Genomic DNA, 27,807 nt, shown 5'->3' with positions numbered 1-27,807 from the left:
AAATAGAGTGATGCTTCTCACCCACCCAAGATCCTGCTGCTGCAATGACCACCAGCAAGTGTTTTGTAAGGTTTCAGTGCTATTGTACATAGAACATCCTATCTAATGCTTATGGCAATCCTCTAAGGGTGGCAGGGCAGGAGTTTTTTTTTTTTTTTTTCTAATTAATATATATATTACTGACTTTCAAAAATATATAACTTTTAAAAATTACATAGGTAACTCATGCTCAGTTTTTAAAAGTAGGAAATATAATTTTTGCTTTATAGTTGAGAAAATTGATGTTCAGAGAAAATACTGTGCCTAGTGTCATACAACTAGTGACCGAGCCAAATGAGACCAGGCACTATTGATTTCCAGTGGCTTCTCATGAAGCAAGACGTTAATACACAAAAGGTGATCTATCTTCATAGCTATTGAAAATAAAGAGGAAAGGTTTATAATCCAACTCAAATTCTAAAAGGCAAACATTTATTTATTTCTTGATAAAACTCAGAATAAATAATTATATAAACTGATAAAAATTCAAGTATTCTGTAAGCTTGCTTTTCTTTTCTAAAAATGAAAATTAGTATCATTAAGTCTATGCATTCCAGAGGTATCAGCCACTTAACCCTATTAAATGTCTCAGCTAATGAATTCCGGACTGAAAATCATTGAGATGTCCCTCCTGAATAAGAGAAGAGATACTTTTTGTTGGGTTAATGATGGCATCTCAATTACCTCTAAGACCAAAAAGAAAAAAATTATTGAGCATTGGCCGGAATATACAGTATGGGAAGTTTGCTCACTTTAAGTATGTTATTTCCTAAGTAATAGGTTTGTGCTCTTGAACCCCCAAATTCCTTTCCTTAAACTCCTCTTAAGTTCTCTCTACAAAAACTCTAATTTCCCAAACATTTTGAGGATTATGGTTTAGATTTTCTTTAGAGTATTAATGACTAGAGGATTGAGAAAAACTGGCATGCAAAATAATGTTTGTAAATGTATGAATGCATACAACTTTAGAAGATTACTAAGAGAAAAACACGAGGCTTGAGTAAAGAAAGCTTTCTTTACATTACGGCCAAAACACAAGGAGAACGCGCCCATCCACCACAAGTACGTCATCAAGAAGCAAACTTGCCAGAGCATGCCGCACTCGCCTTTAGAGCTCTGCACGCTCAGAGAGGATGAGAGCTCATCAGGATGTGGGCTTCACAAATGAGAACTCTGAGGCTACTCGTGTCATGAAAACAACATAAAAATATAACGAGAGTCATTTCCTGCATGAATCCTTAACCCAGGTGTGTAAATATTACCCATTCATTTCACTGGAAAAAAATATTTGCTTCAAAAGCAAAAGTCTTGAGAGGCTAGATTACAACATCCATCAAAATGTACAATGCATCAATTCCACATTTACTTAGGGTGATGTGTCGAAAATCTTAACAAAACTCAAATGGCAGCTACAGATTTTAGAGATTTGTTTCTCTCCCGTGTAGACACCTTTTTTCAGTGCAGATTTTATTTCTAGAGCATCCTTATTAAAAGGGAACACAGATTATAATCTTACCATTGTCATCTACCACACGAGTCTGATCTTTACAACAATCTACTGGCAATCCGATAATTTCAACTTCAACAAAAGGATCAATGATCTATATGAATAAAGAGAGAATATTACTACAACTGATACGTCTCTGCCCATGTTAATTTTAAAGTATTGGCCAAAATGTCCACATATCAACTGCAACCCATTTAATTAGGTGCTTACTAAGAAAGAGAAATTGTACTAGGTACAACAGGTTCAGATAGATGAGACAGAAAAAAAGAATACATTTTTATTTGCCAATGTCTACTAATGCTATATAAATGTCCCCTGACGAACTTACAACTCTAGTTCAGGGTATATATCCAGCGGAAATGAGAGCTTCTGTCTGTGCACAAATGCTCAGAGGAGGTGAATTCATAATAGTCACACACTGAAACAACCTAAATGTCTATCAAGAGTAGGACGGATAAATTTTGGAATATTTATTTAATGAGTACTACACAACAATGAAGAAGTAACAAAGTTCTGCTGCACAGACATGATGTTGAACAAGCCAGACACAGAAAGAGTACATACTGTCAGAGTCCATTTAGAGGAAGTTTGAGCATAGATTGAATTAATCTATCATGACAGGGGCTGGTTTTCAAAGAGGGTGGGGGGTTAGGAGTAGGTATCGACTAGGAGGGCAGATGGAAGCCTTCTGGGGGTTCTGGATATGTTCTGTCTTGCTCTGGGTTACAAAATAATTAATCACATCATTCACATTTGATTTGCGCACTTTAATGTGGTTAAATCAATTGTGTACTATGATGTAAATTTCAAAGTATTTAAAAATTAAAAGATTAAAAAGTAATCTAAAGAAAAAATGTGTTTGGCTCCTCTCCCCCTGCCGACCTCCTGCCTACCCCGCATCCCCTCTAGTCTAAGGGGAGGGGTCCCACTTTGTTGGTCATCTGTCAGCGTTCCTTCACCGCGCCAGTTCTGGATAATGTGCAATGAAGGAATAACCTCCTAAAGTACCCAGAAAAGAGAGTCATGAAGTCCGGGAAAACATTTTCAGAAGCTTGGAAAGTAAGGAGAAGACAGTTTCAGGGGGAGCTTCAGGGAATAAGAGCCAGAGGTATGATGGAAAAACATTTTGAGACAGGAGGATACACATTTTTTTTTGTTTACTAAGTAAACCACAGTTAAATTATACTCATTTTCAGCTAATTCTTTTATGCTAAAAGTCTTTCCTTAGCATAGAACCCCATGGTAAAACTGTTGCCATTGGGGATCTTGGATTTTGGGGGGCAATAACAAATATGAATTCTGTTCTTAAGGAATTTAAGAGGCTTAATTTAAAAGGAAGTTAGGATGTCACAGGCTTGAAGAATAACTTGCTGCTTCAACACTTGGCTCCTGTGCTGGACTCGGGCAGGTGGTGTAACCCTGTGCTTCAGGTGTCTCATCTGTAAACCTGAGGTAGCAGTGTCTGCTTCACCAGACGGTAACCTAGACTATGGGCTAGAAGGATGCAACAGGGTGGTGAAGCAAGACTGGGAAGAGATACGGGAGACAGAATGTCCAGGAGATGATAAGTGAGGAGATGGGGAGAGTAGAGAAAAGGGGAAAACTAAAGATGACAATCAATTTTCTGATTAGGAGCAAGAAGAAAATCTTATTTCATCAGAATATGAACAATGTGAGAGATCACAGGCTGAGAATTCAGAGTTCCCAGATAGGGGAAAAAACTGTATTTTTATTAGCCTCTGACTACAGCACAAACAGTAAATATTAGTGCTATGATCCTGTGTCGGACAGAAGTCACAGACGCTTCCAGGCCACACTATGATCGCTGGAGAAATCTCCATGTATCGCCTATACTCATCCAAACTTCAAAATCCTAATAGTCACTAGACCCGTCTCTAGATCCTGCTGTTTACTGCATTCGTAGACACATGTCCTCGTACATCACAAATTGTTTTCAATATGTTGATACGTGAATTTCAATGTAGTTGATTTCCTGTGTAGCCCTATCTATTTTACTGTGTGTATTTAAAAACATTATTTTGAGAAGGGGTCCAAAGGACTCATCAGACACCAAAGGGGTTCTATGGCTCAAAAAAAAGTTAAAATCTCCAGACAGAGAACCTCATAGGCCAAGATAAGGAGGGTGCCTTTTTATTTTAGTTACAAAAGAAAGATACTTCTTATACATTTAAAAGATTACTCTAACCCCACAGGCTGTGATTTACAAAGATAGATACATATGCAATGAAAAACATCTGGAAGACATTCCCTCATCCAAGGAATGGTACCAATCCCGGGATAAAGTGACATAACGTGGCCTCTGATTTGGTGCGCTGAGAAGGACACACAATGCCCACACAGTATTCCTGCCAAACACGTTTACCCTGGTCTCAATCATGAGTAAGCAATCAGGTAAATCCAAATTGAAGGCTATTTTTTTTAAATGTCAGTATCATGAAAACCAAATAAAAGCTGGAGAACTGTTCTACATTTTAAAAGGCCAAAGAGAAATTGACAACTAAAAGCAATGTGTGATCCTTAATTAGATCCTGAATCTAAAAAGAGGAAAAAAAAAATAATGTAGGAACAACCTAATGTAGGGGAAAACTGAATATAGATTTTATATTAGATAATATTATTGTACCAACTAACTCCTGGGTGTAAGATAGGTTCAAGGAGGTATTGCACAGCACAGGGAACATAGCCAGTATTTTGTAATAAGTGAAAAGTAACCTTTCAAAATAGTATGAAAAACAAAAATTTTAAAATTTTAAAAGATGAATTAAGTTCTGAGTATCAAAAGAGTTAAAAAAATTTAAATAAACAAAAAAGCAAAAAAAATCATACCAATATTAAATGTCATGAATGTAATGACTATATTGTGTTTACGCAGAACATCTTTGTTCTAAAGAGATAAATGCTGAAGTATTTAAGGATCAAGGGCCATGATGTTAACTTACTCTCAAGTGACTCTCCAAAGAAAAACAAATGCATCTATATACATGTGTAATTAAATTTTGTTACATCTGCTTATCTCTCCCTCTCATGTGTGTAAGTATATTTGTGTGTGTGTATGTATATTTACACATACACAGATACACATGAAAGAGAGAGAAAGCAAATATAACAAAATGTAGTAAGTTAACTGGTGACTCTAGGTGCTGGAGATATGGTGTTCATTTTATTATTCCTGCAACTTTTCTGAGGTTTGAAATTTTTCGAAATAAAAAGTTCAGAAAGTGAGCCTTTCTGCAGACAATACTGAAAAGAAAAATGGAAAGAAGAGAAGTTAGGATAAGCTTTCTGATACTGTCAAGGTAATTATTCTTTTTTCTTTAAACACTTTTTTTATTGAGTTACAGTCATTTTACAATGTTGTGTCAAATTCCAGTGTAGAGCACAATTTTTCAGTTATACATGAACGTACATATATTCATTGTCACGTAAAGGTAATTATTCTTGCTGCTGAGAGAACAGAGCAGACGCAGGGGGACCAGTGAGCAGGGAGGTGACTGCAGCAGAACTGACAACAGATGATGGTGGCTCGGGTTAGGCTGGAGGCAATGGAGATGGGTGACATGGTCCCACCTGAAGCCCCTACTTTCTGAGGAGTGGGACACGGTGCTGTCTGTTGAAGACGAGAAAGTGATGAGAAGAAATGTTTGAGGAGAGAGGAGGTTGACAGTCCCCAGTTTGGAGAACAGGACAGAGGGCTGACAAGATGGAGCTGGGATGGCAGTGTAGGACCATGAGCAGGTCAGTTGAGACTTGAGACAAAGAGTTTATGGTGGCATCCTGCAGAGCTGCATGGTTTCCCCACTGACACTCAAGGTCCAGAAAGGACAGTTTAACAAGTGGGAGAGGCAAAGAGCCTGAAGTGATGGGACCACTCCCAAGAAGGACATGAACAGAGATGGGGATGGCAGGCGGGAGAAACCAAAGGCCAAGAGCAGCTGTTAACAGGAATAATGGAATTAAAGTTCTGGACAGACAGAAGGCTGCGGTCTCGGCGGCGGCAGACATTTGAAAATCATGCTTCCGAGGTGCAGCAAGGGAAGAGTCAGCGCGTGGCCAGGGAGCAGGTGGCTGATGTGCAGCAGAGATGAGGGTCACGGTGGAGGAGAAATGAGGACAGGAGGTTAAGATGTTCTCTTAAGCAATGTTTCTATTAATAACAAAATTGTTCCTTGCACCTCAATTTGGCACTGTCAGTGTCAGTCTGCAATTGTGTGCACTCATGCCTCGCAAATAGGTGATGCACTGCACTCCAGAAGGAACTGTGTGTGCTCTGCCAGCAAGTCAGTCAGTATCTGAGGAGCTGAGGGCAGTGCTCATTTACAGACACACACACACATACACAAACACATACACAGAACACTCAAGACATTTCAGATGAAATGCAAACACAGTCAAATAATCACATAATTAACCACTTGGTCATACACAGTTTACCTCGCCTCGGTCTCCAAACATAGAGTCTGGAGGTTTGGGGAGCTGTTGTCCACTGATCACTTTCAGGATGAGCTGCTTTTTGGGGTTGGCAGGAAGTGGATCACCAGAGAAAGGGTTGAAAGTACCTAAGCCAAATAAAGCAGAGGTTAAAATCAAAGGTCAGTCACAGGGGAAAACACAAACATACACACACACACACACACACACACACACACACACACACACACACACACAGCTTAAGCTTGAAGGACAAAGAAACAATAAATGCTGAATAACTACCGTTTTCTTAAAGCAAAGAAATCATCACGTAACAGTGCAGCTTTTGCCTGAAGGCAATGCCAGCTGGCATTTCTATAGCTATGTTTTTTGTTAGAATGCATGCTCCCAAAGGCCAGAGGAAAGGGCCAATTTAAAGCAAGTGTCTGGGATGCAATTATCAACCGTGGCAGGGGGGAAGAGGAAGATTCTATTTGAATGCCACAGTAGACAGAGAAGGAGAGTGGTTATGTTAGATTCACATAATTTTCTAACCTAAACTATCTCAAGTATAGAGGGAATATAACAAGCAGAAAAAAAGACCTGAAATTAAGTAAACAGCAGAGCAAGAAAACATGCAAAGCATTAACATTCTGAAGACACATGTCAACAGCTTTTCTTTACCTGAACTGTTTAAAAATCCAAATTGAAAACTTTAAAAAAATTTCAATGAGCAGAACCCAAAGGAAGTGTTTTTGGATCCCAACACAGCATTGTCTTTTTTGTTGTTAGCAATTGGAATAAACTGACTAAAAGGGCGTGATAAAATTATTTCAGGTGGCATTATCACTCTGCCAGGCTGGTCTCAGACTCATACTCCCTTGGAGAGTTTCTGAAAGCATTCAATTTGTAAGTAATGCCCAGCGAATATCACGCTGGACCACTGGATTTCAGGTGACAATCCACTGCTATTACCCATGTCCCTCTTTAAGTGCATGACGTCACAAGAGAACACGCTAAACATCATGCTACCCAAATATTAAACAGTGGTGATGAGTTCTTTATTTACATTCCGATACCTTAATGTATCTCTTTTTTAAAAATCATGTTGCAAAACCCTGGGGCATCACATTTTCCAGAGAGCGCCTTCAACAGAGGTCTCTTGCATTCAGAGATACGACCATAAAATTAACACACACCTTTGCACATCTGCTGGGGTTTGAGGACGTAGCCGCAATTGCCATTTGTCTTGAATTTGGCTCGATTTAACTGCATCATTCGCCCTTCAGACTGGTAGTTCAGCGCCACTGTGCAAGTTCAAAGTTGAAGAGAATTAGGCAAGACGGCCTCATAGAGTCAAGACACAAAGAGAACAGCTCCCTGCTGAGGCATACACACCTAGCTGGCAACCTGCGTTCCAGTAGGGCAGCGGGTTGAAGTTACTGGAATCGATGCGGTAAGGCGGAGGGATAAATCCTCGTGAGCTGCTTTTGGTTATAAATCATGAACTGCTCTGATTTCTGCTGAACCACCTGATGTGCTCTTGTTTCGCTGAATGATAACACATTTCCTGTGGTTCCTGGCGATTTTTAATAAAGAAAACAGAAAAGTGAGAACTGTAGCAAAGAAAACATCACTCACAAAAGACCTTATAACGATGTCCAATTACAGTAAGAAGCAGAGCAAGAGAGTGAATTCACCCAGAGCAGGCACAGCGCCTGAGCAAGAAAGATCTATAAAATTCCACTCTTGGGACTCTTCGCCATTCCAGATCAGAGCTGCTCATCTTGCTCAGATAACTGCCTACTTCTGGGTCCCGTGTTCCCCCAAGAATTCCATCATCTCACTAATTCACATCTATCTGGCTAGTATGGAGGGGGCAGACAGGGAAATTATTTTCTAGGGTGTGATTCAAAAAGACTATCTTTGTCAAAGATCAAGACATCTGTGGATAAATAAAACTATGAAACTCAATCCTGATAAAAGGGAGACATTCCCTGAAGGCATTCATCTGAAAAGCACACACATGAAATAAATTGATAGCATTCAGAGTTCAAGAAAATAAAGGGAAAAGGCCAATTCCGAAACAGGAAATTGGGTTTTTTAATTAATTTGAATAGAGTAGTGAAATCAGTCAAAACCTATTTGGGAGAAAGGAATAATAATGGAAAAAGAACATTATAAAGAAATAAAAGTTTCAGAAACAGGAACAGTTATCCACCTAGCCAGGTTTATAATGGAAAAATAAAGGAAGATAAAAGAACAGGAAGCCTATATTAAAGTTTCTGCTTGGAGCATCACTAGAAAGGGTTAATTCAGGACCAAGGAAGCTACAAATTACAGGGTCATGATGGAGAAAGCCTCCAAATATTTAATATCCTACCCTTTTCCCCCAGCACTATCTTTTGCTCTACATCTATAGTGCCCCACCACTCCAACCCCTTCACCAGCCATCCATACTCCACCCTCGAATGACCACCCAAATTTCACCTGGACCTGTTGGAAGAGACCAGCCTAGATAAAGATCCAAACATGCCCAGATTCTCATTCTCATTCCAATGTGGACTCTGATAAGTTGAGGGGGTCTGAACCCAGACTGAGGGGCATGGCCCATGAAATCAAGGAGTTCAATTACAGCCTTGCTGGGCCAACGGGACCTGGATTGTATCCAGATTGTGCATGTTTATTCGCTCACACAGTCTCCCAGGGCCCCTGTGGTCCTCAGGGTTGGGCACCCTTAGGTATTAATCACAGGACAAATGACTAGCAATTACACTCTAGAGCTGGAACGTGGAACAGTGGGAGCAAAGAAATTAGAGAATTACAGTTTTTAATCCAATGATTTCCCTCATATAGTCTCTTTCCTTACCATATACATCTTACTGTCATAACTTATTAGCATAGTTTACATGTTTCAAGCGTACTAAAAATGACCTTTTTTTTATAGATTTGGATGAGGGATACTTTGAACATGATAGGAGAAAATAGTCTTTTTGACAAACCGCATTCAGATGAAATAATCAGTGCCACTGTTTTCTCTGTCTCTCCACATAAATTATGCACAACATTATCAATAAGATGACCTAGCTAATTATGCACATGTCAATTAGTATATTAATAGAGTTGAGTTACTTTGCATTAGATAAGCCATGCATTCATTATCTATTGCTCATTTTGTGGCTAAGTAAAATATACACACACACACACACACACACAAGACAAAACAGCTGAAGTTCAAGAACTAAATGGTACTCAACATTATTTTCCATTAAGCTAATAGGATTGATTTCCTACAGTATGTATTAGAAATTATATTTCTATAAACCAAATATACCTTTAACTCCATTAAACTACTTTCTGAGTTTATTCTTGGGCAGTTATGATAAGAATGATAGTCATTTGCTGAGAATCCTACAAGTTCTCATGTTCTCACATGTGAAATTAATTTATATTTTTTTTAAATTGTCACCATTTAAAGAAAAAATCAACACCAAAGGAAAGAAAAATCTGAGGAGGCAGAGAAAGAAATAGGGGAAAAAAGAGATCAGAGGGAAGAATCGTGGAGGTCTGTAAGGACGTAAGATTCAGCACGATGTCTTCCCTCCATTGAGACACGAGAAAATGGGAGGCTCTGATTTATATTTCGCTTCCGCTAAAATTAAAATTATACTTAAACCCACCTGACTGTGGTTTATTTTCATAAATATTCAGTAACTGAACAAAATATAGATGAAGAGGGAAGAGGATAAAGAGAAAGAGCAGCAAACAGGAAAGTCAGGGTCAGAATAATCGTGACTAGAATTTCTCAACTCCGTATATGGCAACTGATGGGTGAACAACTGTGAAAGAGTCAAGGCTTCTGAAATTTCTGTTCTTTCTGTTAAGATTTCAATCTATGGATTAAATTGTTTTCACCAAGGTCAAAATTTTCAATGAGAAAACATGGGGCATTTTAAGATGTTATTTTAGCCAATTAATTTCTTCTTTCTTCAGGCCATTCGTACTTGGAATGGCCATCTGCTATCCGGCCCCCAAACCAGGTCAAGTCTCCAGAGCTCAAACACTGGGAAGACCTTGCTCTGATACATTTGTCTTTTTAATAATAACAAGGTCCTCCTTTGCCCTGTGGGAAAATTTCTCTAGCCAATTAGGCAACCAAAGTAATCAATAAATCCCTCCAGGGGAGCTAAGTGTTATGCCAGCCATCAGTTTCCTGGACTCTGCACAATTCCAAAATGTGTGCCAATGATCAGACTGACAAATGACTAATTAATAATTGACAAAGGAAGGTCAAGAATGTTTAGCCAGAAGAAGCACTCAGCCCTTACCATCATCCACAATGTCCTGGGCTGCCACAGAGTTTGTGTACACAACCAAATCGGAGAGCTCTCGACAAAGCTTCATGGTTTTCCTTCGGCGACCCAACCTGTAAGATACACACCCAGGACTCATGACATTTTAGAGCTGGAAGAGGTTTGGGCTTTCGGTTACTCTGCCTTCCCTGCCTGCTCCTGATGGAGCCAGGATGAGAACCCAAGTGTGATTTTTAGTTCAGCATTCTCTCCACAACACCCTACTCATGTGGTTTTATTCACTGCTCTGCCAGGAATCTCTTCTGAATTTGTGAGTTCTACTGCGAAGGGCTTAATTTCCACCATTACCCCATGATGGAGTAACACCGGAGCTTACTAGGGAACCACTCCACTTTGACCTGGACTAATGGAGGAGAACCTGGACTAAAAAGGAATAGACTCATTGCATTGTGGGACACAAGAATTATGTATCTTAAGAGAAATACACCAAACTTTCCATAGTCATTATCTTTTAGAGGTGTAATTCCAAGTGATTTTTATTTCTTCTTTATGATTTTCCTAGTCTTCAACTTTCATAAAACAGCCATTCTTTGCTCTCTCTGTCCTATAAACCACTCCCAGGGTCTCCTCTACAGCTGTACAAGTTCTACCACCACTCTTTACCACAGTACAGTTTTCCACAGACTATCACGTTCTTCTCACAGACACACTTCTACCCTTCAGGGGAACATCTAACCACCAAAACGCCAATCCTCACCAAAGAAAATACACAAATGACCAACCAACCAGAATATGAAATATGCTCAACAGCATTAGTCGTTAGGGAAATGCAAACCAAAACTACAGTGAGATACCTACACACCTACTAGGATGGCTGTAACCGAAAAGGTAGAGTTGATGTGTTGGCAAGGCTGAGGAGAAACTGGAACGCTCACACATTGCTGGAGAATATGAAGTGGTATGACTGCTTCGCCACAATAGTTTGGCAGTCCCTCAAAAAATTACACAGTTTCCATGTGACTCAGCAATTCCCCTTCTAAGTACATACCCAAGAGAAAGAAAAATGTCTGTCCACATAAAAACTTACACATAAGTGCTCATAGCAGCATTATTCATAACAGCCAAAAAAATAAAAACCACCTAAATGTCCTTCAACGAATGAATGGATAAATAAAATGCAATATATTCATACAATGGGATATTATTCAACAATAAAAAGGAATGAAGCAGTGATACATTCTACAACATGGATGAATCTTGGAATCATTATACTAAATGAAAGAAGTCAGACAAAAAAGGCCAAATATTGTAGGATTCCATTTATACATAATGTCCAGAAAAGGCAAATCTATAGAGACAGAGAGTATTAGTTGGTGCCAGAGACTGGGGGAGAGAGAAAGACGGGAAGTCGCTGCTTATGGTAGAGTTTATTTTTGGTGTGATGAAATGTTCTGGAATTAGAGAGGTGAAATAGATTTATTCACTCAATGAATATTTATTGAGCACCTATTGGAGGTAAAACAGTGAACAAATCAGACAAAAATTCTTACCATACTAATACTTAAATACATTCAATAAAATAATTAAGAAATGTCTCAACAACTCATTTTGCCAAGGAAGAATACATAAACATAGACAGTTATAAAAATCAATTAGAACAGCCCATGTTCCTCCTTTACCATACAGTTAATAAATTCTATAGCCATTGGTGAAAATCTGATTTCATGAAGGCAAATGATTCTAATGTGATGTTATACCTAGAAATTACAAGTAAAACTCTGAAGACACTCTATAATACAGAGAACTTCTGCTTAAAGTTAGCTTTTTTAATCCTTATCCTGGGATTGAATTCATTTACTGAAGTCTCAAAAGGACACCATCATAGGTTCTTGGGCCTTGACAATTACTATGGGCAAATCTCTAATAGACTTAAGAACAGCATGCAACACAATTTCATGTGATACCTGTAATGATGTCTCACTTGCACGCATTAAGATTATCGTGGCTTTCCTCAAACACTGTTCCTTCCCTGGCTGTATGATTCAGAGTTGAGCCTTTCTCAAACTTATATTTGCAAATATTCACAGCAGAGGTCTCCTGGAAGGTGATTCTCTTTCTCTTATATCCTTTACTGTAACTATATATTGAATTTTCCATACGTTTAGTGTAGGGACTACAAACATCTCCTTTGCCCTTACTAATTAGTTACTATTTTATGTATGGACATTCTGTTGAAGTGAAGCTAAAATTTAAAATTTAATTGAACCCTAAGTGTTATTCATTCCCATAGGACCTGTATGCTTCCAATTTCGTTTAATTCAGTCTTTTGATAAAGTCACAGGTGTGTATATATGCACGTGCATATGTGTGTTTGTATATCTATCTATTTATGAATGATGTAATTTACAATTTTTTGTGACACTGTGTACATCATCTGCCGGAAAGTCCTACATTAACTCCTATGTCACAATTTAGGTTCTAAAATTACGGTCATTTTACTCATCCTGAATTCTGCTGGCAGAAGTAAAGAAAATAACAACTAATACTTTTGAACACTTAGTTAACTGGGGTAGGGCTCATCAGGCTAAATAGTTTAATTCCTTTAATCCTGACAATGACCCTAAGAAATAGATCCAAATGAAGAGCTGACCCCTCCCCACATTAAAGTTGAAAGAACAAGAGTTTAAAGCCTGGCTGCTTTCATACCCCTGGCCCATAACATGTGCTTATCATCTCTCTTCTCCTCAGTCTCCTGTGAGAGCCCCCTGTACTAGTGCACAGGGCCACTCCCTCTCCTCTGACGACACCTTTCACCTGACAACTGGTACAGCTAGCACTAGGCGCTCACTGAGCACTAAGCAGCAAGTCCTACGAGGATTACCACCTCATACCCAGTTGATCTTCACATGCCCCCTGCACTGAGCACTTCACTTTATGATCTGATTTTCCAGACACACACAACTAAAACAGCCACGCTGATGAGGATGGACAGGCCCTGGGAGTCTGAGCAAGAAATGTGGAGAGCTTTCTTACCTGCACAGCTGGCCAGTCTCCTTGCCAGGATTCTGCTGTGTGTCCTCCTCGTCTTCAGTACTACAGGATTTAGACCGTGATTTTGTGGTTTTCTGCCAGAAAAATCAGAGTGAACTTAATACAGACTCACGGCATCCAGCACATCCACAAGGTACAGAGAATTAAATGGGCTTTAGAATACACACACACAGAAGGACAGTAATTCAGAGGAAAAAAATTGACCAAATATTGCAGCTTGCCTCAATAACAAGCATGTCTATGGCCAAAGCTATATTAAAATATTAAGGCGAACCCGAGGGTTTCATGCTCTAATACTGACTTTTAAACCACACAAGACGCAGATCTTAGAAAAACTATTAGTCATGCATTGAAGGTTTCTAAGAGGGGTAGGGGTCAAAGTTGTAGTATCTATTTAAATGATTCTAAGGGATTTCCTCTTATAAAGGAAGCTCATTATTCCTACTGACTTACTTATTAAAGGTAGATATAATTTTTTTTTAAAAAATAGTAATTTTTTAAAATGAATAACTACTATTCCTGCTTTTCAATATGGGCACCAAAACCCATTCAAATCAATTTGTTCTTTTGAGATTTTGACCCATTTTAATTTCTAGAGCAGAACGGAAATTGTTACCTACAGCATTCAGGCTGAAAGACTGTAGGAGTAATCTGGTGTCTTCTGGACTGATCAGCTCATAGACATAAATCCTCTTAGGAATCATGCAGTTTTGTCCCCACCATAATGGAGATAACCCCAATATTTGGCAACACATATCTCAACCATACATATCATGGGGAGGGACCCTACTAATTGAAGAAAACCTGGCCACCAAAAACATAGCTTCTACAAACAAAGGGAGGACTTCTAGACAGAGTACCCTGGACATCTGGGGAACGTGGCTTAGAAAAGGAAAGGGACTCCATCTCCACGTTACCACAGGACCACATCAGCTTCCAGAGTTTTCTCATTCTCAACAAATAAAAAATTAAGCTACAGTGTTGGCGTAAACACACTCAACTCTATTGTATTGACAGTAGGCACCAATTTAGTCTGGAAACTTCTCTGGTCTTATTTATGCCTCAAGAACCTCAGTGTCCATGGTGTGGGAACCCAGTATCTGATGATCTCATGTTCCAAACGGGCCTCTCACCAAGCAGATAAATTGGCTAACTTCTCAAGCTTCCTACTGTGATTTTTTAAAGGGCAGGCAGTAATACTTATTCTAAAGGATTAGTATTTTTGTGATGATTAAATGAAATGGCATGGAAAGTCATTCTGTAAGCCACATTCTATTGATACTAAAATAATCTATAAATAGCCTTGTGGACATTCATTCTTAGGACTTGACATATCATAAATTATAATTCTATAGTAGCTAAAGTACTTCCTAAAAGATTTACTTTGGAAAATAATTTAAATGAGTAGTTGTAATCAAGAAATGAAATATTCTCCAATTCCACATATAACTGGTAATCTGAGGTATTACAATAAAAATCTGTCTTTTTAAGGTATTTTTAAATATAAAGTGCAAAAAGTAGAAATAAGTAATGAATCACCAATGACAGGTATTTGGAGAAATGATGATATATTTTCTGGACATAGAGTTTTGACACATCATGGTTAACATACCATAGAACCAATTTTTCATCTTTTTTAACATTTTGCATGTTGAGCTCTTTAGAGAGATCACCTTTTAATGGCTGCATAATTGTCCAATGTGTGAGTGAATCATGATTTATTTAACCAGTCTTTATGGGAGAACATTTTGGCTGTTTTCAGTTTATTATGACTACTTTGTCCAACCTTTTAAAAATTATGCTATTGATGGGGCAGGAAATTCCACATACAGCAATCCTTAAAGTCCAAAGAAATGGACTTAGAGAAACCTCATGCAGAAAGTTCATCACCTAATAACTGATTTTTTATTTAACATGTGCTACCTTTTTATTCAAGTATCACATGAACGTTTAGAAAAGTACAAGAATCATAGGTGTACAGCATGATGACTTTCCACAAAGCGAAACCACTCAAATGAGGAAACGGAATATTATCTGCCCCCAAAACCTTCCGAGTCTCCTGTTTGGTCATCACCTTCTCCCCAAAGGTATCTCTTATCTTGCCTTTTATCCCAGAGATTTTTTTTTTTTTTTTGGCCTGTTTTGGAACTTCATATAAATGGAATCAAACTGTATGCACTCTCTTGAGTCTGGCTTCATTGGCTCAGTGTCACGTTCATAAAGCTCATACTATTGCATGAAGTTGTAATTTTGTCATGCTCACTGCTGATAAATACGCCCTGTATGAATACACCACAATTTGTATTCATTCTATGGTCGATGGACATTCAAACTGTTTCCTGTTTGTATTACAAGTAACGCCACTGTAAATATCATTGTTTCAGTCTCATGGCACATCCCTAAAAATGGAACTGGTAAGATACAGTTCACAGTGTGGCTTTAGTCGATACTGTGAAACAGTGTGAAGCAGCTGCACAAATGAAGGTTCCCGTTAGCACTTTATGAGAGTTCAAGTTGCCCAACATCCTCTCTGACAAACAGGGTTGTCAGCCTCTGTGTTCGCTGTTGTGGTGGGTGGATGTGGAATCTCACCGTTGTTTTAGTTTCTGTTTCCCAGAGGATTGATGACAGTGAGGACCTTCTCCATATTAGCCACCTGGGTATCTTCTTTTGTGAAGCGCATGTAAGCCTTTTGCCCATTTTTTAAAATTTTGGGTCCCTGTTTTTTTTTTTTTTCTTTTGGTAGAAATTCTTTATATATTCAAGACACAAGTCCTTTGTCAGGTAGGTGTATTGAAAATATCCTTTCCCAGTATGCTATTTGCTCTTTGATACTTTTGATGAACAGATGTTCTTAAATTTTAAAGTAGTTTAATCATCAACTTTCTCCTTTTCTAGGTTCCTGTTTAGGAAATCTTCAGTTATTCCAAGGTCAAGGTGCTATTCTCCTGTTACCTTCCAGACTCTTTACATTAACTGAATCATATACATTTATCGCTCTTAATTCCTACCTTATGTTTTCCAAAGTTGGTCATGAGGGATCGTCCATGTGCTTTCTTTCCACTCTCCTTCACATCTGGATGCTGAGAAAATAAAGTATAATATGACTATTTGTCTTCTTTGCTTTTGTCTCTTTCTTAGTTCTGGCAGGGTCCCTCCCTCCTTCTGACTCTAGGTGGGCAGGGAGCAGGTCCTGTTCAGCTCCTCCTGCTCCACCCCACCTACTTCCCCAAAGTGGCTCTTTCTCTCTTGGTGGGGATGGAGGGGGGACACTGCACAGAGAGGCCCGGGCCCCAGCCAGGAGATGGCAACTGCCAACACCTTCCCAAAGTTGGGATCTGGGCCCTCTCGGAAACACCCAGACACGCAGGCCTCTCCAGGGCCCGTTCACAAGGCTCTCCACAGCCAGTGTATTCTTTTGAATGCCCTAAGGGGGAATAAATCATCTTTAGTTAAAAGCAGATTTAATTTTTTAAAAATGGCCAGAAGTCATTAAGAGCCAATTCAGTGAATAAAAAAAAGTAACCGCATTGATGGAATACTGCTATTTGGAATTTGGAAATGTTAAAAAATAAGTAAAATCCAAGTATATCTAGGAGGTAGTAAGAGTGTTTTTCTTTCCTTCACTGAGTAAACTACAACAAAGCTTATCTGCTCACTGAAATCACTCCCTCTGTGGCGAGCACTGGAAAGAGGTGCTGTGGCCTCTGCATTCCTCCTCACTGAATTACTTTTCCAGGCTAGAGCTCTCCATACTCCAAGGGGACAGAAAGGCCACCTCGCTGAAAAGGTTTAGACTCTTATCCAATTGTTATCCCTAAAAATATGATTAGGTGATTCACTGCTAATTACATGACGTAAGGAGAGGCCAACAGGCCCCGACCTCCCAGGACTTCCAGCTGAACAGAGATAATCATGGAAGTGCAATAAACGTGGGTGAGCAAAACCACTAAAATCAAAAGGTCAGGGAGAGCATCTACATATATCCATAGCGAATAATTAAAGATGCAGTTTGGGGTGAGGAGGGGGAAGAATGAGAACTGGGCTGGGGAAAGAGGCAGTTCAGACAATGCTGGAGGAGGGTGAGTAGCAGGTTTACAGGGTAATTTTCGTTGACTGGTTTGTATGTATTGACTGCCATTGAAGATCTGTTAACACTGATCACTAACTATTCAAAAACCCTGGAATTAAGAAGGCAGACAGATGTGGTCACAGAAGTAACTCTGCCCTCCAAGTCAGGAGATCCAGTTCTGCCACCAAGTAGCTACAGGTCCTTTGGCAAAGGCCCTTCTCTTGACCTCAGTTCTCTTATCTGTGAGGTGGGGGAGGAGGGGACCAATTAACCTCCTAAAACCAGAAAGGAACTCAGATGGGCCATGTTATTTATTGTCCAAATCAGGACTAAGAGTGAAATGGGGCACTTACAATAATTACGCTGGGACAATAGGGATAAAGCGGGGCTCTCCCAGGCAAGTTGAGGAACAGGGTCATCCTATTCAGTGGGCACCTACTATGCCCCAAGGAGCATACTGAGTGCACTACATATATTCTCAGTGTATACAACCACCCATGGACATCAGTATAATTAAAATCCCAATTTTGCAGATAATAAAAATCAAAGTATGGCAAGGTTAGTTAATGTACCCAAAGTTACAAAGCTAGTTGGTGATAAAACTGTGTAGCTCGAAGTCTCCTCTCTGGCTTGCTCCCCTGCCCCACTCTGCATTCCCTCTATGTAGAAGAGGAATGTACACAAATATGTGTCCATACTGACTTCTTGAGCATCAGCACATCTTTCATTGAATTCACGGGTCAGAACTTGTGCTGGGAACTTGACATGCATACAAGGGAGAAAGCAAACAAGAGAGATGCAGACTCTGTCCTCAATGGGCTTACACTCTTACGGTGGAGACAAATGATCTTAACTCACTATAAGACTATGATGGGCAAAGTTCAGGGCACTGCCTGATGGCATGGGAAGGCAACATGCCCAGACTTGAGGATCAAGGAGGACTTCAAGCCAGAAGATAGGTAGACATTACCTATGTGAGGTGAGGAAGGGGAAGTGTGTTGTGGCCAAGGAAAGAGCAAACACAAAGGCCAAGTGCTAGGAACATGGAACCTTCCAGGAACTATACACACGTGCATGAGTGGATGTGTCAGAGCAGGGGTCAGATCATGGACAAAGGATATTTTGGGCTATAGCTTAAATTTGAACTTTATCTTCTAAACTATGAAGAGCCTTTGAATGGTTTAAAATAGGAGAATGACATGATCGACGCACAAATCTGCAACATCACTATGGTAGTAGTGTAACTGAGAGACGAGAGGGAGCGGGACAGCAGAAGAGCTAGAAAAGTCCATTTGGGGAATAATTAAGGTTATCCAGATGGCCGCAGCTGGGATTTAGAGAAAGGAGTGAATTCAAGAACTCTCAGGAAGGCAGGCATCTTTCTTGAGCTCACTAGTTCTTCCAGCATGAAGGATGAGAATTTCATTTGTATTTCACTGCCGGGATCTCCGGGGAAAAGACGGCACAAGAAGAACACAGTGCTGCCCTGCTGAGTGACGACCCGGGAAGAAGGAGCTGCAGTGACGTGCTGTCCTGAATCCCGCAGCACATTCTCAGCCTTGCATCTAAACATGCATATGTATCTGACACAGATGGGCTTGTCTCAACAGTGGCTTGTCTTCACTTGCCCACTGAAGGAAAATCTTATTTTAAAACCTAACCCAACAGCAGGGTTAAAACCCTTAACACTTCATAGTCCAGCTTATTAAAGTTGCAGGCTCCATTTACTTTATGCAAGTCTAATGCATTCTCGCAGTCAGCCAGATTTTAGGGAAAGTAAAAAATAAGTAAAAGGAGGATGAGTCTTGTTCCACTACAGCTCTGAAAGTTGAGGTCCCTTGCCATCTTACCTGATGGGGAAATTACCACTAGGATCACTTTCATAAAAAGAAAGATGGGCTTGATTTGTTTCTTCAAAGATCTCCAAGACCCACTGTGGCCTTTCCAGTTGGAATGATCTAGGATGGGGCAAAAGCTTCTCCAAAAGCATAAGGGGAAGTGATGGCTCAGATCAGCCAAAGAGAGTTCACCAGGGATAAGAGGCAGAAATCAGACTGGGCTAACTGAATGTGATCTTACAGACATTCATGTGGCTGAAAATAAGAGGCTGGAGGAGAAGAGAGGAAGGGAAGAGGCTTACTGCTATTTATAGAAATGTTTAAGAAAATTCAAAACTGTATGATAAACTGTAAGGGCAGTAATGCAGCAACTGCCATCTTGGTTGTCTCCCCGGTTCTCCATTCTGCCCCTCCAATATGCAGTTTCAGAGGGGCTGACCTTGGTGCCAGTTCCAGGGTTAAGTTCTCATTGGCATTGGCATGCCAATATTATCCCTACCCTTGCAAAATTACTGCTCCAAGAAGGACACATACCCAAGGCCATGGTGATCAGCTCAGGGGTGGGCATGTGAGCTAAGTTGCCCAACCAGAGCTTGGCACAAACTCTGGTCTGTTGGACTTGGACCAAGAAACACGTAGCTCAGGGTCCTAGTCACCCCGTAGCCATCAAGAGAGGGGGAACCAGACATGGGATGATGCTAATCACATGGTAGTTAGAACAGAAAGATGGGTCTTTGAGGACCCTGCTGAGCCTCTGAATTAAGCCCACCTTGAAGGCCACTCTGCAAATGAACTTGCCACTTACCTGACCCAACATATTTGTTCATTAGTTAAGCCATTTTGAATTAGGGTTTTCTATGTTTGCAAAGGAAACAGACCTGGGCAATAGCCAGGTGACTGAATGGCCGGACTTCTGCAGGCCCCAGAAAGTAACCACCAACGCTAAGTGGTCACTCAGCTCCAAGTGTAGTCACCGCCGCACGGTCTTCCCTCTGCCTGGGGGGCTCTGAGCCCTGGAGGACTGGCGGCAAGAGCAGGGAAGGCTAAGCCAGGGACCACAGGGATCTCTGGGCCAGAATAAATGCCCTCAGTGTCCTGCAGTGACAACATCAAGAAACCACTACCCCTCTTCCTTGCCCATTTATGTTATTTTTATTAGAAAGCAGAATAAAAATCTCAACCAGAGCCCAAACCATTCATTCATTCAGCAACTGTATATGAAGGTCACACAGGCCTTATTCAAGTCCCAGGCCCTATTCAAGTCAGAAAAATAACAGTCATCAATACTGGCGTGGTTCCTGCCTTCATGGAATCTACAGTCTAGTTGAGAAGACAGATACTGAGTAACTGCAAGTGTGTTAAAAAAAAAAAAAAACTTCATGAAAAAGAAGATACAACAGGCCACCATCAACCATATAAAGAGGACAGCTAACCTAATCCAGGGGTCAAGGTAGGGCTCGTTTAAAACATCACATTGACGCTGGGATTTAAAAGCCTAAGTAGGAGTTAGCCACAGTGGATGTGGAAACGGAGTGTTCCAGACAAGGAAAATGGAATCCAAGGAGGACCAGGGCATTTAGACAGTTGTGGCTGGTGTGACAACTGCAGGCAGCGGTGGTGTGAAAATGGCGAGATCTGAGACTGGAGAGGTCAGTAAGGATGCAATTATGTAGGTCCTTGAAAGGCTGGTTAAAGAGTTTGTCTTCTATTCCAAGCATGACAGGAAGCCACTGAAGAATTTGCAACGGTGGTGTGACATGATCAGATTTGTATTCTTAAAACATCACACTGATTTCAGAGTGGAGATTAGATTGAAAGAGGGCAAGAGAAGTCTGGGTGAGAGTGGACACTGGCCTGAGTTAGGACATAGCCATGGAGACGAAGAGAAGTAGACAGACACATTCCAGAGGTGTGGTCAACAGGGCACAGAGGTTGACTGAATGGGGATGGTGGGAGGGCCAAGTACGTGGTGGTCTCGAGCCCCCACCCACACCTGAGCACATGCCGGAAAGGTGAACACAGGGGCACTGGGCTTTGTCCCGAGGGTCCCGGTGAAGCCGTATATGAGTCATTTCTACCCTACCTGCCCATGTGACTTTTATTCACTACTGCTCACATCATTTTGCAGGAAGAGATTTTTGTTACCTCTAGCAATATGAGGACAGAAACAGAAGAAACTGGAGCAGCATTCCACAACAAGTCAAATGATCAGAAACAACATATGAGGGGCTTTCTTTTTCCTGTCAAAGGACAAGTACAAGAGGGAACTGTATACCTGTTTCAGGTGTGCATTTAAGCCTTCATGCGTGGCCTTCAGCAGCGCCCTCACCGTGAAACTATCGGGATCTTCCTTGTCTCGAATTTGAGATTCTTTTAACAACGACTCCAGTTTTTTCCTGATGAAAGATTCCACCTGATGCTCAGTGGTCCCGTTATTCTGCAAAGAGTTAAGCAACGGAAACAATTTCCCTTAAGAAATACAGAATCACTTAGAGTACACCCTTCACTCAAGCCGGCGTGGCTTCTGTAGCTGATCTCTCCGTCACCTGCAAGACGTTAAGTGTGCTGTACCACTGTTGTCCTTCTCCCCCAGGCCTCCACAATCCCATAAAATAGTGATTAATATAAGAACATTCAACTTTCAACATCCTTATAGTCCTATAATCATTTCCATATCAGAGATGCAGAATCTGATGCTTAGAGAAACTAAGTAAGTTGCTCGAGGTAACAAAGCTAGTAAATCACTGAGGTAGTATTCAAACTCAGGGCTCCTAAGCCCCTGCCCCTGTGCTATTCCATGCTTTCACTAGAGGGAAGGCCTGGCAAAGTTTTTGGAGACTATGTTTTCTATGTTTACACAGGTAAATTTGAGCAAGAATATGCTACTTAATGCTCAATATCTTGCAATAACGTTTAATGGAAAAAAATATGAAAACAAATTTATGTATGCATATGCAAGATGGGGACAGTGTGCTGTGCACCAGAGATTGACACATTGTAATTGACTGTACTTCAATATTAATTAATTAATTAATTAATTAATTAATTAATTAAAATATGCTATTTAAAATAAATCACTTCCTTTACAGAGGGGAAAAGAATCCTATGGAAATCTCTGGAAATGAGGGTTATTCCAAGATAAAATGTCTTTCCTATCTCTGTCCCACTGTGTAATTGGAGGGAACTCACCACTGCCCTGTGCCATGATTCATCCCTATACTTAACGATCTCAATTAATCTCAAACGTCTTGGTTAACGAAGCTCTACCTGTGTCTAGATGATGACTTCCACAATTTTTAGGTGATCCAGGTACACAGATTGCCTAGAAGTCTTGCTTAGCACAGCCTTCTGGCCACCTTGTCGTACCTGAAACCAACGACCCAGGCTCTGCTCACTGCTCTCCCTTCCTCCACCCTCTTCACCTCTCCCCATGTCCAGCACCCTCCGTAAATTCTTCAGCCACTTGCCAAAGGCCAACCCACCCCAAGGTAAGGAAAGGGGCACTCCTTCCACCAGAATAATTTCCCTAGTCCTCACCAAAAGTTTAAGACTCGTTTTTCCACTTGCAAATTTGTTACTAAGAGGTCATAAAATTTAAATTCTACAGAATGAGCAGTTTTTCAATAACACATAGTAACACAAAATCTTGTAAGAGCAAAGCTATACAAACATTAAAGGAAATTTGGAGAAAAAAAGGCTACATCAGGATAGATTATTTAATTTCCCTACAATAATATCACATGCATGAGTATCTTTAATATACCCAGTGAATGAGGCACTCCACCTCACTGGAGGCCCTCAGGGCCTGAGGAGACACAAAGATGGAAAAGGGCTGGTCCTTGACATCACAGGAGCAAGCACCCTATTAGGCTAGCAAAGGCATGTCCCCAAATAGCCTACTCTGGTCTGCCCAGCGGCCTGCAGAGGCACAGACGACCAGTACAACAGCAGTTCTGAGAAGGAACATGGCATCCCCGCCTAGGTGACCAAGAAGACCTCAAAGAAGTGGTGGGAATGCTCTGGGCTTGGCATGGTAACTACAACTTAACATTGATGAAGAAATGGGTTTCCCTCTCCTCAATCAATCTAGCAAAGTGTGTTTTATAAACACAGGAACAGATTAGTTTCCCTAAAGTGGAAATTCATTGAGGATGGTAGTGGCAGATAAAGATGGAAAAGCACTTTGGGGCCAGGTTGTGGAGACACCTGAAAGCAAGAGGTGTGGAGTAGCTGAGAGTCTCTGGGTAGACAAGTGTCTGAGTCGTACTTTAGAAATATTATTAACCTGGCAGCACGTGCAGGAGGAGGAAAGGTACGTACAGACGAAGAGCCAGACACATGGTTCCCACCATGAGCACTAAGAGCCTAGGCCGATGTGCTGGTGGGGGGTTCAATCAAGGTAAGAGAGTCTGAGAGCGTTCTGCATAAAACAAACAGGCACGGAGTGGCTCTGCCAGGTTAAAACGTTAACAAGGCGCAAACCCACTGTCACAAAACTCTCAGTGTCGAGGAGAAGCCAGACACATCAGTGGATAATTACACAACAGCGGGGAGTAGAGTGACAGATGGGCACACAGAGGAGGGGCCTCTTGCCCAGCTTTCAAAGGTGAGTGTATGAGGTTCCTGTGGCTGCTGTAACAAATTATCACAAACATGGTAGCTTAAAACCAAGAGATACTTATTTTCTCACAGTTCTAGAGGCCAGAAGTATGAAGTCAGCTGTGGGCAGGGTACACTTCCTCCTCAAGGGAAAAATCCTTCCTTGCTCCTTCCAGTTATGGTGGTGCCAAGCATGTGGCAGCAGAGCTCCAGTCCCCGCCTCTGTCTTCACATGGCCTTGTCCTGTGTGTCCCCACTCCCAACAATAATGAAGGGGGAGCTGCTCTTATACATACACATATACACACACACACACACAAAGGACACACCATTGGATTTTTAAGGCTCACTCCATTAATCCAGAATGATCTCATCTCAAGATTCTTAACTTAATTACATTTACAAACACTCTTTTTCCAAATAAGGCCAAATTCATAGGTACCAGCTGGTAGGACGTGGACATATATTTCAGGGGCCACAAATCAACCCACTGAGATGAATAAGAGTTGACGATCTTGCCAAGAGCAGGGTGACAGCATTCCAGCACAAGCAATGGCCTGGAGAAAACAGCATTGATGAGAACCAGGAACCATGTGAACATGGAGAAAAGAGCACAGGAAAATACAGAAAAAGCAATTAAGACTACACGTATGTTGTGCTAAGGCTCACAAGGCACTGTCACGTAACAGCGCTTCATTTGAGTCGCCCAACACCCTTTAAGGCGGCACAAGGACTAGCCAAATGTTCCTCTTGGTGATGCAGAGGCAGAGAGACTGTCCAAACACACTTGCCTATTAAGTAGCTGAACTGGAACCTAAGATTTTCGATTCAAAATTCTATATATATTTCATCATGCAGTGTGGCAGCCATCCCTTTTATACTGTTACAGAAAAAGATAAATTCTTTTTTTTTTGATAAATTCTTGAGTCAATTGAGCAGGCTCATATTTTAAACAACTGTTATTCCTGTATGACACCTGGGTAATCTCTCACCACAATCCTTCTGTGGAAAAACAGTAGGTTTCACTTAAGGTCAGCAGTGAACCTGAGAAAGGAACTCCAAGTCTCGAATTTCCAATGCGTTTCATCAAGGGACCCAGAGCCTGGCAGGGAGCATGTTTGTTGGGGAGTTCAAAAGACAAAGCGTGTGAGAGCACCTAGCGTGCCCGGGGTCACACAGAACACCCCCTGAAAGCATCAGTTTCCTTCCCTGGCTCGAGGCCACGAGAGGAGTTGGCAAGGAGATGAACTGTGGCAAGTTACGCCCAAACACTCACCATCAGCAAAACAAGGCTGAAAATACAAAGCTGGACTGACTGGTGCTGGTGAAATAATGCATGCTTAACACAAAGGCTACAATTATTCACTTCACATCCTCTCAACACCGGGAGTTGCTGAAGGAATGATATTTCTGCCCTGTTGATCTTTTTCTTCCCTGTGACTTACAGGATGAGAATAAATTAACATGTGGCTGAGGTTTCATTAATATATTTATCATTTGGCCTGGAACCCAGTAGCACTAGTGAGAGAAAGCTGAGGCAGACACCTGACCTGGCAACCTGTCGCCCACCATGCAGCTGCCGCAGGGACCACAGCTGGAGCCACATGCATCTTGCTCTTCAGTTCCCTGAGCCAAGGGGAGAGGGAGGGTGCTGCAGCTGGAGCAGGAGGAGGGGAGGGCGGCCTTTCCACGTCTGGAGTAGGTCCCGCATGAGAAGCAGTCAGGGTTCCTAATTCCCATTTTCGCAAGAGAAATATGATCTAGGAATATCTGCCACAAGTAAACAAATCCAACACTGCACATATTCTGATTTTGTTTCCAGTGAGAAATGAAAGGATCACTGGGAACACAGAAGGCTGACCACTCCAGGCTGGGAAACAGCAGGAAAGGGGAGGGAGTGGGCGAGAGGGGCTGCCCCAGAGAGAGGGAGAGGGGACTCTCCCACAGCTGCACACAGGGCTCACTGGGGAGAGCAGCAAGATCCCAGGCCATGCCCCAGACCGACTACAAGGCAATCTCTGGGGTGGGACCCACTGCACTGGGATTTTGGGAAGCTTGCCTGTCATTTCAATGTGCAGCCAAAGTTGAGGATCTTTGCTTTAAAACACAAAAACAAAAAACCAAAACCCTAGAATACCTCACCCTTCCAAAATGCCTTTTTTCCCTCTCTGGGCTAAAGTCTGCAGACAGGAAGGAGGGCCGATTAGCTGCCCTTTGTGAGTGCAGCACAGCTTTCCATGTGGGTCACTTGAGTGTACCCCGGATGAAGAGCAGCCCCTTCTCAGGCATCCGAGGCTGCACATTTATTCCTGTCCTCTCCTGTCGCCTGCTTGGTCCTTTCACTCCCTGAAAACACCTTCTTCTGCTCAGGGAGCAGCTCAGGCCTTGTATTAGCGATAATCATGTCGCAGCTGCTGTTCTTGACACTGACTGTATCTAAGGTTTACTGAGCACAGGTTATGTGCCAGGCATTGTTCTGAGTTTTTTACAGGCGATAAACTTACTAATAGCTCTCACAATCATCGTTTTTCTTTCTTCCCCTTCAGTTAAATAATCATTTAGCTGAATCTGATTTAAAGGAATAATTTCCTTCCTTTAGTACATAAAAAGTCAAATTTATGCCACTCTGGCAAAGGATGAGAGTGACTCCTATTTCCTACTCATTATTTCTTTTTTTTTTTAAATTGGAGTATAGTTACAATAGTGTATTAGTTTCAGATGTACGAAAGTGCTTATTCTTATAGAGCCCATTAAGTCAGTTGCTTTCAGTACGAATCAGACAGAATTTAGAATCCTTATTCTTTCTGTTCATCTCAAGATAGTCTTCAAATAGTAACAGCTCTTTTAATTAAGTAGTAGAGATCCCAGGAAGGTAAAGAAAATGTTCTGGATTTCAGGATTCTCATAATCTTTATGGCCTGTCCCGCAATGTCCTTGTGCACGGTCGTGGGAGTACCCTAGGACTGTAGACCTCCTCCTCCTCCAGGTCAAAGGAGGTTCGTGCCAGCCGGGGAGGGCATCACTACCACAGTTCAGACCAACTGGCACAGCCCCTCCCCAGGAACATGAATGCAACTTATGAAGGTGCAGCCAGGCAGAGACACAGCTGGAAAAACACTTCGAGGTATTATTTTCATGTCCATTTAGAAGATGATGAAGAAACTGAGGTCCAGAGAGGCCAGTGAGCTCCCTGAGGTCATCAAGGTAACAAGCGGCAGAGCCAGGTTTGACCTGGGCAGGCTGGCTCCCAACCTGAGCTCCCCAGTACCTCACCTGACCTTCTCTGGGTACTCCCCCCGACCTCAGCTCTCTGTTCTCTGAACTCATTCTCTTCTGAGTCAGGACCACATTGCATGACAGTTTGTCACATTTGTTGCTACTCACGATTTGCTGCTGGTGTGGTAAGTGTCTCTCTCCAGCTAGATGAACTCCCCAAAAGACATAATTTCAGGGGTTGTACACAACATCCTGCTTGAAACCAAGGATGGCCCATGTACTTTCCTCATCTGAACTAATCACTAGATTAGTCACTCCATCTCTCATAACCCTATCTTCCCAATCTGTCAAACATTGGAAAGGAGAGTTTCAACTCCATCCCCACAGTTCTGGGAATAAGATGAAAGTAAGTATAAAGTTCTTACCATAGTGCTGGTGTTAACAAGGACTGAAAACATGGTTGATATTTAAAAGCTGATTTTAGCTCAGATATTTAAAAACAAAATAGTACTATGTCAGGAAAGTAGCAAAAGGTAGTGTTTCGTCAGAGTTGTTAAGCAAACATTTAAAAATCTTATTAAACTTTCTTTATATACTTTAAGAAAAAAGAAAGAAAAATATAGTCCAAAATGAATGTAAGTCTGGGTACATATATTTGTACAGACATATGGGTTCATATACGACAGTGTACATTCATACTCTGAAGTCTCCCACTGCTCCAATGACAGAAGAGCTAACAAGGAG

The 27,807-nt window shown here is 41.2% G+C and overlaps 1 protein-coding gene across 1 annotated transcript in view; it reads right to left on the bottom strand.

Moving 5' to 3' along the window:
- Window positions 1–27,807, bottom strand: part of PLCH1 (phospholipase C eta 1) — a 198,116-nt gene that overhangs the window by 8,922 nt on the left and 161,387 nt on the right. The window contains 9 exon segments of the mRNA XM_032485844.1: window positions 1,556–1,640; window positions 5,999–6,123; window positions 7,174–7,281; window positions 7,373–7,433; window positions 7,435–7,553; window positions 10,303–10,400; window positions 13,321–13,412; window positions 16,350–16,421; window positions 21,524–21,685. Of these exon segments, the coding sequence (XP_032341735.1) occupies window positions 1,556–1,640; window positions 5,999–6,123; window positions 7,174–7,281; window positions 7,373–7,433; window positions 7,435–7,553; window positions 10,303–10,400; window positions 13,321–13,412; window positions 16,350–16,421; window positions 21,524–21,685 (922 nt within the window).

Source organism: Camelus ferus, chromosome 1 (genome assembly GCF_009834535.1).
Source record: "Camelus ferus isolate YT-003-E chromosome 1, BCGSAC_Cfer_1.0, whole genome shotgun sequence".
Taxonomy (NCBI): Eukaryota; Metazoa; Chordata; class Mammalia; order Artiodactyla; family Camelidae; genus Camelus; species Camelus ferus.
This window is presented reverse-complemented; position numbering and strand designations above follow the sequence as displayed.